Here is a 16,629-nt window from a genome sequence, read left to right as displayed (position 1 = left end):
GGCCGAGCGGCGGGAACTGCTCGGGAACTGCTCGGGCTAGGGGTCGGGTCGGAGGCCCACGGCGTCTCCGTGGTAGTCCGAACTCACTCGGCCTCTACTCTCCGAGAAGCCTTTTCCGCGGAGGCGGGGCGATGCCAGGGGACCGGCAGCCGAGGGTCCGCTCGGGGAACCAGCCTCGTCCCGCGCTCGCCATGGAGCCGGCGGAGCGCGGGGCCTGGGCCCACAGCCGCGCCGCGCTCGACCGGCTGGAGAAACTGCTGCGCTGCTCGCGTTGGTAAAGATGGACCCTCGAGGCGGTGCCGTGAGGGCAGAGGCGAGCGGCGAGGGTTGCTCAGGTCCTGGGTGGCTGGGGGACCTCTTTAGACCTCAGGTTTCCTCCTCCCTTTCCCGCCTCGCGGTTGGGCCTGCGTGCAGAGGTAGTTCCAGTCCCCTCCCTGCCAGGCCTCTATTTGGATCATTTCTAGCCAAGTTTCTTAGCCTCATCTTGCACCTTAACCAGCTAAACCGATATTCTACAACTTGAGCGGGCAGACGAATTGCCTGGAGGTGTGGTTAATGTGCCTTCCTGGCCCGCCTCCGGAGTTTGAATCTGCAGGGCGGGGTGGGGTTGAGACCTGCGCAGTTTTTACTGGTCCCTGGGTAATTCTGATGAAGGCGATCCCTGAACCTCATGTTGATGTCTACAGTGCTGCCCCAGGGGCCCTCTTAAATTTGAGCCCCCGATTGTCACTTGTTAAGCTGACCCCTTTGATCCTTTCCCCACTTCAGCTTTTTTTCTTTTTTCTTTTTCTTTTTTTTTTGCGGTGATTGGGAACCTTGTTGGGTGATTGTAGATGGCAGTGTGATAGGCGCAGTTATTTGTCATTCAGTTTCTCCTTTCCTGAGTTTGACCAAAGACTGTATAGCCTGGCGTTTCAGCTTTAAGAATGTAGGGTTCTGATAGATAACTATTTAGATTCTTATTTTGCTGATTTTGTTCCTTGTTGTTACACCCTGGAAGTCCTCTCAGTTCTGGATTTTCGTTCCATCCAAACATCTTATTTTCATGATTGATGGCCCAAATCTTTCCTTTCCCTGTAGCTCTTCCTGATACTTTTTTTTAATTGTGAAAAAATATATACAAAAAAAACAATAAATTTCAAAGCAATTAGTTATAGAACAGATTTTAGATTTTGGTATGTGTTACAGTTCCAGTTTTAGGTTTTTCCTTCTAGCTACTCCAAAACACTGGAGACTAAAAGAAACATCAAGATAATGATTCAGCAGTCATACTAATTTTTTAAATCCAATCTTCTCTGTATACCTCCACCTTCTCCTTTGATCTTTCTCACAATGTTTAGGAGTACTTGGGTTCTGCCCATTTTAACTTTTCCATGTTAGAAAGGGATTATTAACATGGAATGGGGGATGAAACTAGTTGATGTTCTTGGAGAAACTGACTTTGAAGATTTATCTGACCTAGGAACCCATCTGGAGGTTGCAGGTTTCTGGAAAGTAATCATAGTGCATAGAACCTTTGTAGAATCTCAGACAAAACTTTAAGTGTTCTTTAGGGTTGGCAGAAATGGTTTTGGTTGGGGTTTAGCAAATCATGATGAATAACAATATCTAGTTGAAGCTTGCGCAAGAGTAGCCTTGACTCTATTTGAACTCTCTCCGCCACTGATAACCTTATTTGTTACAATTCTTTTCCCCCTTTTGGTCAGGAAGTCATCATCCATCCCGTGGTTCCAGGGCCAGGCTCTCTTCCTAGTTCTTTTTTTTTCTTTTTTTATGCTGTATAACTGGGTCACATTTCATTCTTTTTCCATGTGAGTATACTGTTATTGCAGCACCATTTGTTGAATTGTTTTTTTTTTCGTTTGGGAAGTGCATGGGCTGGGAATCGAACCCAGGTCTCCCACATGGCAGGTGAGAATTCTACCACTGAACTACCCTTGCACCCCCATCTTCCTAGTTCTTTCAAAGCTTTCTTGGGCATTTCTCATTTTTCATTTTCATCCAAAAGCATTTATTGAGCATCTGCTATATCTGTATGCACAGCTCAGTATTTCTGCATCAAGATCACTTTGGCAGATTTCTTTTCTGCTTGTAGCTCTTTTGACTATATCTCTTTTTTTTTTTGTAATGTGTTATTTATTTATTTCCACCATGCAGAACTTTCATATGCATGAATTTCCTTTTTCAGCCTTTTCTTTAGAAATGAAAAGGGCTTACTGCCACAGTTTTTCACTTACATTTTGTGTCTTAATTTTCCAAGCTGCTGTGACAAATACCACGCAATGAGTTGGCTTAGCAATGGGAATTTATTAGTTCATAGTTTGGAAGTCCAAAATTAAGGTGTGGACAAGACTACTTTCACCTCATGGTCTGTAACATTTTGGTGCTGGCTTGCTGCAATCCTTGGGATTCCTTGGCTTGCATCTCTGACTCCCATTACTTGGCAGTGTTCTTGGTCTCCTCATGTGCCTGCTCTTACAGTTTTTGCTGGTTGCTGGTTTCTGTCTTCTGGCTCCTCTCCCTGTGACTTCCTCTCTATGGGGTCTCTGGTAGTATAGATTAAAGCCTGCCCTGCTTTAGTTGTGCCATACCTAAAGAGGATCTTAGGGACCCCTATTCACAAATGAGTACACACCCTGACTCACCTTATTCGAAGATATTATTTACAAATGGTTTTACTGGAATGGTGCTGTAAGATTAAGAACATGCCCTTTCTTGGGGTGCATAACTCAATCTACCACATTTTGTTTTACACAAATTTTAAAAGATGTGATAAAATGACATCACTACTCAGCTTAGAAAAGTGACACTTTGCTAGAGTGAGTAAATTTTGAATGGTGTTTTTTTACCCCCTATAGCACATAACTCATCCATCTGAAAATAGGAATTTAAAACCTGGCACTGCTAGTTGCAATAATAGAAGCAATTATAGTCACACCTTAATAGTCAATTCAACAAAAGTTAGAAACTCAGGTGGCACACTTCCATATGAAAGGCACAGCAGTGGCAGCATAGTGCTTCCCTGAGACTGTAGAGTCAGCCTGCCTGAGGTCAAGTTCCCCCTCTTGAAGCTACTGAATGGGTCAAGTTATTCAACCTCTCTGTGTCTCAGTTTCCCTGTTTCAAAATGCTAGGCAGTCTTCTAGGCATTGGGGATTTATTAATGATCAAGCAGAAAGAAATCCTAGCACTTAAGGAGCTTATATTCTAGGGGAGGGAAGAGGCTAAATGAAATCATATATAGAAACTGTTTAGCGTCATGATTATCATAGAATAAGCATTTGACAAATGATAGATATCTTGTAAAAGTACACAATTTTCTTAATGGTTTAGGGGGATACAAAGTAGGTAGTCAAATGCTCGTGCGATGTTAGCAGTGCTGTAATAGTCGCATATAGAAACTGTTACAGGAATGCAAAGAGCAGCAAGAATAATTGAAATCTGATAAAGCCACTTTAATTTTTTACCCCCTATCAAATAGTTTTGCCAGTTTCTAACTGAAGTGAGTTGACAATAAAGGCCAAAGGACTTAAGGTAGACCTCAGTAACTAGGCCCACAATGAATCTAGCTCAGCCACTTGACTGAAGAATGATACCGAACTCCAGTTTTGTTTTGTTTTGTTTTAATTAATGCGCGAATCAGTGATGGATTAACTCTTAACTTTATTTAAAGGACTCTGCATTTTTTTCTGTCAAGAGTAAGATAAATATTTTTTAAGCTCTGTGGGCCACTGACTCTATGCCACATGTTACTCTTTGTGTGTGTGTTTTGTTTTTAAACAACCTTTAAAAACCTAAAAACATTCTTAATACAAGGGCCCTTCAAAAAACAGGCTGCTGGCCTGATTTGGCCCCCAGGCCTGAGTTTAACAATTCTGTTTTAACGGGTAAAATGTCTGAAGTTTAAAAATCCTTCTCCATGTAAAATTTTATATCACATGGTGTTTAATGTTTTAAAATGATACTCCATTCCTTCATGTCTGCAAGTTTGGCAGTGTCTGTAGTGAGTAAGAGTTGGCCAGCTGCATGTTATTCATGGGAAAGGACCCTTCTTTCTAACCCTGCATTTGTCTAGTAGCTGCCTGATGTTATTGCTTGAAAAGAGCCACTTAGAATGGTCTGCTTCTTGCTTTTGCTACCCACCATTCAAAGCAAAGTCATATTATTTTAAATTGTGTGACATTATTCCTTTTACAGAGTTTCAGAGTTCTACCCATTGAGTTAGTTGTTACCCCTATTACCTTTAAATTCATCTTGCAGCTGTCGTCTCTCTAGTGTTCCCAGATGTCATATGTCATGTGTAGCACATTGGATCTATTTTGCAGCATGCATTACCTTGGTGGTGAGGGTTGATCGGCTACATTACAGGGCATCCTTTCCTGACCTTTAACATGAGTAGTATGGCTTCAAGGTGAGGCTGATGACTGTTCAAGAGGCCAGATGTGGCATTTGTGTTAGGGCCAAGCTTCTCAACCAGATAGAAGCTATTTAAAGATTTGGGAAAATGAGACAGGAAGACTGTGTCATTTGAGAGGCTGGCAGAAAGCATAGTAATAATGTGTTGCTAAAGGAAGCAGGAAAGGATAATAGGAACTACAGTGTACAAGCCCAGGTGTCATATGACACTATTTTGTGAATTGAAATAATTAGATACCTCTTGGCATATTTTTGAGGGTCTGGGGTTGGCATCTATAGACGATTATAACTTTGGAGTTCTAAGTCTTTATTCAGTCAACTTTAAGTAAAAAGTTAAAAAGTAATCTTTTGGCATTTAGGGCAGATGACGTTTTTTTCTTTCTTGTTATTTGAAAGGATATCACAATTTATATTGTTGTCTTATATGTCAGTGACATAGCATAGTGGTTAAGAGCATGGATTCTATAGTCAGACTTGGCCAGATTCAAATTCTCGCTCTGTGATTTTCGGCATTTTATTTTAATGTTTGTATACTGCCTTTTCTTTATCAGTAAAATGAGTTCGTAGTTTCTATCTCATAAGAGTTGTTCTTGGAGATTAAATGAGTCAATATTTTTAAGGTACTTAGAACAGAGCAGAGCATGTACTAATTTATAAAATAAGAGATAAATATCCTGACCCCAGGATTCAGCTTTTTTCATTCTTCAGGAGTCTCTTATCTTCAGAGGTATTCTTAAAGGTCAGTGATACTTAAATGGGACAATTATGCCTTTCAGTTTGCTGTGGCACTGATTATTCATTAGGACAACAAGCAATCACTGAGGCACTACAGTAGTTGTGATATGGCGAAATGTTTTATTTTACTGTTCTTAAGATGAATATGCTTACTTGGAAGGGATAAGGTGTGCACACAGTTCAGGGTAGATGATGAAGACGAAGGGAATGCAGAGGGGGGTGCTTTGGGTGAAGCCAGTGGTGGAAAGCTTCACGGGCATTTGAATTGGGCCTACATAGATTTTTATAGAGCCAGGTTGTCAGGATGATAAAAATTGTAGAGGGTGGTGGGCTCAGTAAGCAGGAAATTAAGAGAGAGTCGAATCATAGAATGATTAATAGCCTAACAGAAGAATATTTGGTTGAGTCACATGGTTACTTCTTAAAAAGGTCATATGGGACTCATTTTCCTCATCTGTGAAAGGAGGGAAATGGATTAATTGAATTTAAAGGCCCCCTCCAGTTTGAACATTCCATAATCATTAGTATCCATGGAATATAAAATTTTCTTTAAAACTTTTAATTGAACTTTAACATATATACGAAAGAGCACAAATCGTCGTTGAGCTTTATGAATTCTTATCCATAGTCCTAGCACCCAGGTCAAGAAACAACACCTTACCTGCCCTTTTGGTGTGCTTTCTGTCATACTTCCTTTCAGTTACCATCTCTTCCCCACCAAGGGAAACCACCATACTTATTTCCAACAACATAATATTTGTTTTGCCCATTTTTATGTTTTACATAAGCGAGTCATACAGTATGTATTCTTGTGTTTTAGCTTATTTTGCTCATTGTCATGTCTGTGAGTGTCATTAATTGGATGTGTAGTTTTTATAGATTTCCATCTTGAATGTTTTTTTTGTGTGTATATATGTGTACTTGGCTTTCCCTCCTTTAGAAGAAACCAAAATTAGCCTTGCAGTTCATAGGGTTCTCTTATAGAGGGCTTAAGTAATTTTTTGGCAGAGTTTCTTCTTCAGTGCCCTATAACCTGGGCTTACTTGCCCACAGTAAATAGTGACTAAGGTCTCAGGGCAGATGCAGAAGGTACAAGTCCTTCCCCTGGGACTTAGAGCTAGAACCATAGCATGTACAGTCCTAGTGTAGGCTTATTCACAGCTGGTGCTACATAGGGCTATGACTGTCAGAGAAACTTGCCATGTACTTTGAATACCCTTAAAGACTGTCCCCATAGCATAGAGAGTAGTGGTACAAATGAACCTACAGGTCTGGAGCTTAAAGGTGAGATTTTAGGCTAGGGGTGCAAATTTGTGAATCATCTGCATATAGATAGTAATTGAAGGTGTACTTTTGGAAGTGAGAAGAAAAGAGAGTATAAAGAAGAATGCCTCAATTCAGCATTTGAAAGTCAGGTGGAAGAGTGAAGCCTTAAAAGTACAGAAGAGTATCAGCAGTTACCTATATACTGTTTTGCGTTGAAGGAAAGGGAATAGAAGGGCATAGAAGAAGGAACAACCAAAACTGACACATGATATTTTCTGGGGCATATCTTTTATAGAAGAGTCCATTTATAATTAGTCAATCAACAGTTCTCTTGCCCTTCTGACTTTTTTTGCATGGGCAGGCACCGGGAATCGCACCTGGGTCTCCGGCATGGCAGGTGAGAATTCTGCCACTGAGCCACCATCTCAACACTCCCATTTGACTTTTGGAGTGTTGGACTCATTCAATACTTAGTGATGTTAAACAATTAGACATAATTTCTTGTTGTTTTTCTCATGTAGTTTATTTGGACCTGGCGTACAAAATAAGCAAAATAAGATGCTTTAAAGTAGTTATCCATTCCCTTTATTTTTTAATGGTTACTAACTTTATTTTCCTAAAGATAAACAAAACAGATTGTTTAATTGAACAGATTGTTTAATTGAACATGTTTGGTGAAAAAATGCATTGGCCCACAACTTAAAGATACCTTAGGGATTCTCTAAAATGTAGAGCCCTGTGATAGCTATCTTGCTTAATATTAAATTACGATTGTTATCTCATGGAAGCGTAGAGACATTCAGTTAAGTAGGGTCTGCTTCAGTATTGTAAATCTCAACTGAATTTTCTTTCCTTTTTTTCCTTGCAAAGAAAATTTTATATCAATAGAAACTTTAAAAAAAAAAGTTATTCTTACTACTTAGTTCTTTCCTAAGTTATAATCCTTTACATCAGTCTTTCCAAATCAACCACATGTAAAATCACAGAATTATAACTGCAAGTGGAGGAAAAATAGAATAGTTGAATTTTCAAGGTACAGAAACCTTGTTACCATGCAAATGTTTTTTTTATTCTTCTAGATTTTTTTCTTTCTGATATATGAGTATATCAAACTGAAAATAGGGTAAGGATAAAAAAAGAATTCTTAACACAAATCATTTTTGTATATAGTCTTCCACTTGATTCATTCACTAAGAATTTATTGAAATCTTGCTGCTTATATAGCACTGTGGTAGGTAGGTAATGGTGAGTTTGGAAGCTCAGAAAATAGAAAAGTCAAATCTTTCATCTTTAGGGTTACAGTCTATTTGGAAAAAAGAAAAATAGAGAACCAGGCAGTTCAGATACAAAATAATTTCTTTTTCACCATTGATTTCCAGAGTCCTAACTAGATGCATCTCTTCTTCTTAGGGACCTTCTAACATTTTGTACCTCTCTTAAATCACATACTATTTTGGTTTATAAAACTACCCAGATAGAGTAAAAACCCTTAGGAAAGAGTATATATAGCACAGTCAGCTTTGTGTTCCTTAAATGTCTGATGCTTGGTACAGATTTGCATAAGTCATGGAGATTAGAATCCAAGAATTCCTATACCTCTTTGTTTAGTGTCATTTTCATTATACCATCGTGAACATATTTGGATAATGAGTTGGACTTGAATAGTTGTTGGGAGAGAGGAAGTGTTTTCTAGGCTAGGGAGAATAGATCGAGCAAAGTTATAGGATTGGAATTGGGCATAGCATATTTGAGAAATGTTAAAGACACTGGCTTAACCACATCATAGAGTTTGTGTAGAGAAACAGAGGAAAGGGTGCATGGCTTGGGTGGTGCCAGATTGTGAAGAACTTTTAAAATTAAATTTAAAAGGATTTGAAACTAATAATGCGCATGCAAAGAAATAAAATATCACAGCATATACTCACTAAATATTTAAGTGAATGATAAGTAAGGTCAAGTCCTCTTAAGAACATACCATTATCAATTTGTTGTGTATCCTTTAAGAAGATGTTTGTGTAAGCATTATCTACCTCAGATGAGAGGATACCCTGTATCAGATAGATATTCAGTTTATTTAACATTTCCTTATTGATAAAAATTTAGGTTGTTTTCAGTCTTTTGCTGTGACAACTAGTGCTGGAGTGTTTTCTATGTGCCTTTATATTTTGAAGGTTTTCATTAAAATTATACATGAACATACTTGACTTAGTTGACTAAGTCATTAGGACAAATATTATAATGAAAATATTCATTTGAGCCATCCCTCATTACCCTTAAAATTATAGACCCCCAAGTACAACCTCTTTCATCTTTTTAAGTTGCTTTGTCATTTCCAAATAATATATTTATTTCACTATTTCTTGATTTTTTCCATTTTACATATTAACTTGTTAACTTCCTACTCTGAAAGATAAATTTTCTTGTTTATTATCCTTTAAATTTCTTTCGTGGAAGGTGACTGGAAATAATTCTAAATTAGAATAATTTTCTGTCCTAATTTTTAAGCCATTGCCTCACTGTTCTCTGGTATTTCTTGTTACCTTAGAGAAGTCTTATGCCATTCTGATTTTCTTTTTAAAACATATGGTATTTGTTTCTTAATTTCTGGAAGTTTTTAGAATCTTGTCTGTATATCATTGGTGTTTTGAAGTTTTACAATGATCCACCTTTTTACAAGTATCTGAGTGAATCTATAGGATAAATTCTTGGTGCTGGAATAGTTAATGTTAGGGGCATTTGAAATTTCGATAGATATTGTCCAATTGTAATAAAAATTCTTTTAGTCCAGAGTGTATTGTCATCTAAGTTCTCGCTGTTCTCAGAAGGTCTGGCTTTGCCAATGGTGCCATCCTCTGTGTAATGTATTTACTTTTTGATCTGTCCCATTGAAATTCTTTTGAAGTTGGCATTAGCTTCTCTCAGCTTTCCTTATAACATTCCTTTCCCTACTGCCTCCTGAGATACACACACACGCATACATTTCTCATTCACTTCCTCTTTCTAATATCTTCCCTCATCTGTTAACAACAAAAAATCTTTTCTAATTAGAATAATTAGTCAACCAGTTATTCATAGATATTAAGTTGATTGCTAATTACATTATAACGTCTTATTGCTAGAGTAAGGAGTCAGAACTGTAGATTAAGCATTCACTTATCTTAGGATGGAAATTTAAGGTTGTGAAACAGAATCAAGGCATTGAATAAAATCCTGCCTGTGAAAGCCATGAGACTATGATCTGTGTCCTAGGGAAATGCCCACATTTGCGAAGTAGCAGAAGAAACAGGTAAAGAAATGCTAAAATAGGCAGATGAATGTACTAAGAAATTTAAAACAGTGGAAGGAAAGGCTTTGGGAAAGAAGGTGTAGTCAACGTTATTTCATAGATCAGGACAAATGCGCACCAAGGATGCTGTGGAGAGCAGTTTCAGCAGAATAGGGGAAATTAAAGCTAGCTAGTTAGGGAGGTAAAGTTAGCTAGTATAGGGCATTTATTTAAGAACTTGAATCTGTGTAGAAAGGTAAAAGCTGAGACAGACGTTCAAGTAGGAAGAAGGATTAAGAGAAATTACAATTTCAGATAGGAGAGATCACCTGTGCATATTTGGATGCAGGTGAAAAAAGATGCTGCCATCCCAAAACGACGGGAACAGAGTATTTTAGGTGACAGGGAAGATGTGGGAGCCAGGAACAGACCCTCTTGGGAAGAAAGAATGACTACCAGAGATTTTTCTCCTCTGAGCCTAGAAGGAGGGTTAAGCATATGGATGAAGAGGTAGGATGTGTTTAGGTGGGGAGAAAGTCATACTGTTTGGCTCCATGGAAATTGTTTTGAAATTCATTTGTTTGCTTACTCATGGAACATCTAAACTATTACTTTGGTAGATATACAAATTTGAAGAAACTACCAAATGAATTCATGGAGAAAAGTTTGTACATCTTTGTGTCTATCCATGATTGTTATTCATAGTCTGAGAGCAGGCCAGGATGAAGTGGACTATGAGACCTATCTTGGATTATAGGTTGGCATTCATGAATATCTATGATGCCAACGGAATTAGGGTAGTGGTGACTCTAGGTCTGGGCTGGGTAGGGGATCCAAGGAGCTAAAGAGCTGAATGTCATACTCTCAAGTTTCTTCAACCTCAAGGTGGAACTTTAGCCAGGATGATGGAATGGAAGAGGTAGAGAGGAAGGATTATTGTGATAGGAGAAGGAGAGGAAGATAATATTTTGGAGATCTTAGAGGCAGAGTTTGTAATTAAGTAAAATTCAGCGCATTTGATTGGGAAAAATGAAGCTAGGTTTGGTAGTTCAAATAATGAACAAAAATTATAGGAGTAATGTTTTGGTTTACTAAAGCTGCCGGAATACAGTATACCAGAAATGTATTGGCTTTTATAAAGGGGATTTATTAAATTACAAGTTACAGTTCTAAGGCCATGAAAATGTCTGAATTAAGGCACCAGAAAGAGAGGATACCTTCATTCAAAGGCCAATTGAGTCCAAGGTTTCTTTGTCATTGGGAAGCCACATGGTGACATCTGCTGTCCTTCTCTCCCAGCCTCTGATTTTAAACAGCTCTCTTAGCATCTCCAAGTGTCTATGGGTGCTTTCTGAGCTCCTCCAGGGCAGACTTTGGATTTTATTTCTTAGTTTAGCATTTCCAAACGACCGTGTCTAGTTTCATTGCTCTGCTGTGTCGGCCCTCTAAGCATTTGTCTGCTCTCCCCAAAATGACTCCCTCTTAGAGGACTCCAGTAGTGGATTAGAACCCACCTTGAATAGGTGGGGTCACATCTCCATGGAAACAGCCTAATCTAAAGGTCCCACCCAACAATAGGTCTGCACGCACAAGATTAGATTAAAGGAACATGGCTTTTATGGAGTACATATCAGCTTCAAACCAGCACAAGTAGCACAAACACTGTAAAAGAGATCATGTTTATTTAATTGCCAGAATCACAAAAGTGGCTGGCCCATTACAAGTTATGTTTTTATATGTGTGTGCCATGTAGTGTGAAAGAAAAAATCCGATATTGTGAGTTTCCAAAAACAAATTGTTTTTATGGGGAGCAAGGGTACTTTATTGATAGAGTTCTAGCCTGCCATGTGGAAGACCTGGGTTCGATTCCCAGCCCATGCACTCTCCCCAACCTCCTCCAATTTTTTTTTTCTACAAATGGTGCTGCAATAATGGGATAGCCACATGGAAAAAGAATGTGAATGTGACCCCCATCACATAGCAAACAAAAACAAAAAACTAATGGTTTTTATAATGTCACTGAGCACCATTTTCAGCATCTTGAGAATAATATTGTGGGTGTATACCCTGTTTTAGCAAGCTTTCTGAAAGCTCAATTTCACTTTAATGTTCATAGCTATTAAAATGTGTGGCATATTATTTTTGGTATTTTAAGAAGTGCTGAAAACTGTTTTTATTGACATGTGGTATGTGTACAGAGGTAATTGGATAATAATGGTATAAATACCTAAAGGTCCTAGGGTTAGTATAATAAACCAAGCATTAAAAATGTTCATCCTTTAAAAGCTTTATTCCTCTTTGCTTTTGCTACTTCTCTTCCTCTGAATGTAATGACTTGAAGTATGTTTATTACTAAGTGCCATTATGTTTTTAGGATTATCAAATGTAGCAAGTATTTTGATGGGCAAAGTTGGGAGTATTTGTCTCTTCTCCCCCGGTGCAGTTTCTTTCATTCCACACGCTGCCAACCTAATGATTACTTTTTGCTGCTGCTTAAAGAACAAAGCAGTTAGCATTCTGTGAGCTGAAGGAATGGCTGCATTTTTGACAGTATACCTGTGAAAAAATAGGTGACTAAACTGTGGCCAGAAACAAATGTTTCCTTATAGGAAGCCATGAATTCTCTGAGCAAGATGACCAAATGTCCAGGTTTGCTTGGGACAGTCCTGATTTATGCCTGCTTCTAAGCATCCTACCTAGTTATCATCCCCATCGTTCTCAGAAGTGTCCTCTTTGGCATGCTTAGTCATATGGTCATTCTTCTTGGGACTCTCATTTTGAGATAGATGGCCTATGCTTGGAAGAGTTAGGTGAAAATATGCCTTAGCAGTTGAAAGGAGGAGCCAGTGGGTTGGTTTTGCTTGTAAGTTTTAGAGATGCTTGAGCAAAATTGTGCCTTTCTCTGACTTTGCAGTATGTGCATTATGAAAGTGTTAAAACCTGAACTGAGTTTGGTAGTTCAGGTCTGTTGTAGTACAATATTTAATGAGGAAGTAACAACCTTTCAAATGAACAGATCTTTACTACCTTGTGTTTTGAGAAAGAGAAATATGGTAGTGTTGGGCTTTGGATTATGAAATTGTTGGGCATGGAATGTTTATCTAACAGTGACTTAAGTCCTGATTGTTCTCCTTTCTTCACACAGCACCAATATTCTGAAGGAGCCTGTGTGCTTAGGAGGATGTGAGCATATCTTCTGTAGGTGAGTAATTATGCTTTGATAGAAATATTTTTTATGAGATAATAATCATACAGTCATATTGATGATAATAGTACCTTATGTTCATGTAACTTTCATAGTCTGCAAAGTAAATTACTGCACATTATCTCATTTTGATCCTTATAACCATCTTAATTTACAATTAAGAAAATCAAAGCTCAAAGGGGATGTCTTGTCAAAAGTTACAAAGCTTAGTAATTAGCTTTGCTAAGCTTGGGGGAAAAATTAATATGTAATTCAAATGTCTTTTTTTTTCCTTCAGTTAGTTTTGAATCCTTTCAAAATTGTGAAATCTATTTCTTATAGTTATTGTGAAATTAGATCCATGCTTTAATGTGAAAATTCTGGATTAACTGTTAAAAGATTCAGTTTTTATCACATCCTATTTCTAGTTAAGGAGAAGTAAGTTGAGGGACTGAATATCATAGTTTAATTGTCTGTGAAACAGGGTTAACATAGCCTCCTTTGACTCAGTCTTTTAATTATTTCCAGATACGAGTATGTGACTGTCTGGAATCAATAAACTACATTCTGAAATTTGAGCATGTATGAAAATAATTTAGTTTATCACTTCAGTAGGCTGGGGATGTGCGGGAGGCAGCTGTGCTTGGAGTCCCAGTCTTGGTAGAAATATAGGTCTGTTATATGGGGCACATCCACAGGAGAATGAGCAGAGCTCTTGATCCTTGCCCTTAACCTGTTCCTCCTTCCATAAATTCATCAGCATAAATGGTACCACCAACTGCAGAGCTGCTCAAGGCAAAAAACCACAAAAAGGAAAACCACTCCTTTTTTTCCCTTTCAGACATCATTGAATTCTCTTGGTTCCTACTTTTTTCTATATTTACTGTTGTTTACACTTTTATCCAAGGAGCCATCATGTTCTTTCTCCTCAGACTGTTGTAATAGTTTCATAACCCATCTCCTGGCTTATCTTCTGCTCACCTCCATTTTTCACATATCGTCAGTGATATTTTAAAAATGTGAGTCACATCCATACCATTCCCCTGTTTAAAATCCTTCAGTGGCCTACTATTGCAAATCCAAACTCTATCTGAAGTTCACAAGATCTGCTACTGAATCTGCCTCCGCCTCCTTTTCAGACCTGACTCTCCTTTGGCTCACACTGTTGAGCCAAGCTGCCCTTTCAGTTTGTTAAACTTACAACTTGCCTCAGCACTGTTGCATTTGCTATTTTTTTCTACCTAGAATGTATTTCTGCTGGACTTTTGTGAGTTTGACTTTCAACAGTTAAATTTCAATTCAAATGTCACATCCTCATAAAAGCTTCCTATGACTTAACTTCCTCCCCACGAAATGATACCCAGTCCCTGTCCTCACTCTGAAGCAAGCAGATTTATCCTGTGTTCAGGTGATGCATAATAGGCTTACTCACTTTATATAACTGGCCAATGACAAAGCTTTAGAGAATAATGAACCCCTAAAAATTGTATGCAAAGTGTTTGTGTGGGGGTCCATACCTTTAATCGGATTTTAAAGGACTCTATGACTTAAAAATGCCAATTAAAAAAATTGAAAGGCGTGAGAACATCTTAGAAAAGAAAATGGTCTTCTGTTTATGACATGAGCATGGGAAAGAAACAATGATTTGGTTCATTTTGATGATCTGATGCCAAGAATTTGGGCAGCTGCTTATATTCCTTGCAAATGCAATTACCTAAAACTGCTGTGTAGTGGTTCAGTTATACTGTGCTGTTTTAAAGGTGGTTTTGACATGTCCCAGTCCAGTGGAAAGATGGAAGGAGCACAGATATTAGTATCATTGACAGTGTTGTTGCAGTTTCAAGGTTCTTTGCTGCTACGCCCTGATGAAAGTAGCCCATGTACTCTCTTGAAGATATAATTCATTTAAGATAAAGCAGCAGTTCTCAAACTTTTTGGTTTCAGACCCCTTTACATACTTAAAAATGGAGGACCATAAAGATCTTTTGTTTTGATATAAATAAAAATAAATATGTGTGTGTATAATTATATTTACCATATAAAATAAATTTTAAAAAATTTTAAACTAACAATATTAAACCTATGTATGAAAATAAATAGCATTTTTAAGGAAAGATAACTATTTTACCAACAATTTGTTTGCTAAAGCTGACTAAATGTAAATACCAGAAATGAGTTGGCAATGGGGATTTATTAACCTATAGGTTTACAATTCTGAGGCCATGAAAATGCCCAAATAAAGGCATCAGCAGGATAATACCTGGACTTTGAGGACAGGCTGCTTGTATCCTCAGCTCCCCTGTCCATGGGAAGGCGCATGACACTTCTGCTGGTCTCTCCCTTTTCTCACAGGTTTCATTGCTTCCAGCTTCTGGCTTCAGTGGCTTCCTCCCTTCATGTCTGTGTGTTTCTGCATGTTAGTTTCTATGTGTCCTTCTTTCTAAGCTTCTCTGGCTTTTCTCTCTGAGCTTCTTTGGCTTTTCTTTCTGTGTGTTTCTCTCTGTCAGCCTTTTATCCTCTTATAACATACTCTAATAAGAGGATAAGAGGATGAAGACTCACCTGGAGCATGCACCAACTGAAATAACTTAATTGAAAGGTCACACCCACAGTAGGTCTATGCCTACAGGAATGGATTAGCTGATCTTTTCTGAACATGATCTTTTCTGGGGTACATAGAGCTTCAAAGCATCACACCAACCAAAGGCAAAATAGAAGAGTGGTATTGTTTCACGTTTTTGCAAATCTCTTCGGTGTCTTGCTCTATGGAAATCAGTTCCATTCTCCTGTCTCATATGTTTTCATTCTATTGTGGTATTTTGTTGTAGATGAAGTATATGAAGAACACCTGGCCCTATAAATACCTCTGATTAGAACAAAAAAGAATATTTTAATAAACTTTTCAGATAATTGATATTCTTCTTTGATACTACACCAAAGTTTGACTAGTGGTAGTTTTTCTTTGGGTTAGTTAGTACAGTGTGGCATCTGAAACCACATCAATGGGCTTTTTGTATACTGTTACATTACCATTGGTTTATATTGTACATTAAATCTATTTTTTACTCAGCATCATTTTTACTCAGCATCATGTATTGATTGGTCCTTCGGAAAATATTGGCTCACTGAGTTATGCAGATCTATTGAGAAATGACAACTTCCTCAGAATTCTGGATTAATAAACATAAAATAATTTGAGAACAGTTAAAGAACAAATATTATAGAATGTGTAAAGTAGACTGACCTGAGTACTAATGTTGTTCTGGGTAAGTCACTTAACTAACTGTATCTCATTTCTTCATTTGAAAAATGAGGTGGATTTCATTGAAATCCTTTAGAGAGTAGATCTAAGACTATATTTCACTGATATTCCTCAAATAATGAAGTATTATACAACAATTGATCTAAATCACCCAAGAATTTGGTTTGCCTGCTTTATATTTAATAGTTCCAAATTGGAGTTCTTAACAACAGGCAAACTCTTAGAAGTTCCTCTGCTAAAGAAATTTAACATTTATTGAATTCATTGATATCTAAGGCCCCTTCCAGCCTCAGTATAGTTTACAGATTCTTTTATAACATTTATTAAGTACTTTGCATTAGAAATATGCTAAGAGCTAAGGATACAGAGATTAGAAATGCCACAGTCTGACGGTGGCTCATATTGTAAGAATCCTCCATGCCTATAGGCTGAGTCACATGCAAGGATTATGGTGTTCAGGGAGGTGGGGGCTTTTACAACTATGATATTGTCTAGTCCTGC

General features: G+C 37.8%; 1 protein-coding gene across 3 annotated transcripts in view; it reads left to right on the top strand.

The window, feature by feature from the left end:
* Nucleotides 1-16,629, top strand: part of BARD1 (BRCA1 associated RING domain 1) — a 120,226-nt gene continuing 103,597 nt past the window's right edge. For 2 of the 3 annotated variants that reach the window (XM_077155036.1, XM_077155035.1), the window contains exons 1-2: nt 1-274; nt 12,828-12,884. In XM_077155036.1, coding sequence (XP_077011151.1) covers nt 132-274; nt 12,828-12,884 — 200 coding nt within the window. In that variant the 5' untranslated portion in view covers nt 1-131. Of the gene's footprint in view, nt 275-11,138; nt 11,459-12,827; nt 12,885-16,629 lie in introns of those variants that run through there. The other variant, XM_077155037.1, reaches the window with a different exon arrangement.

This window comes from Tamandua tetradactyla, chromosome 3 (genome assembly GCF_023851605.1).
Source record: "Tamandua tetradactyla isolate mTamTet1 chromosome 3, mTamTet1.pri, whole genome shotgun sequence".
NCBI lineage: Eukaryota > Metazoa > Chordata > Mammalia > Pilosa > Myrmecophagidae > Tamandua > Tamandua tetradactyla.
This window is presented reverse-complemented; position numbering and strand designations above follow the sequence as displayed.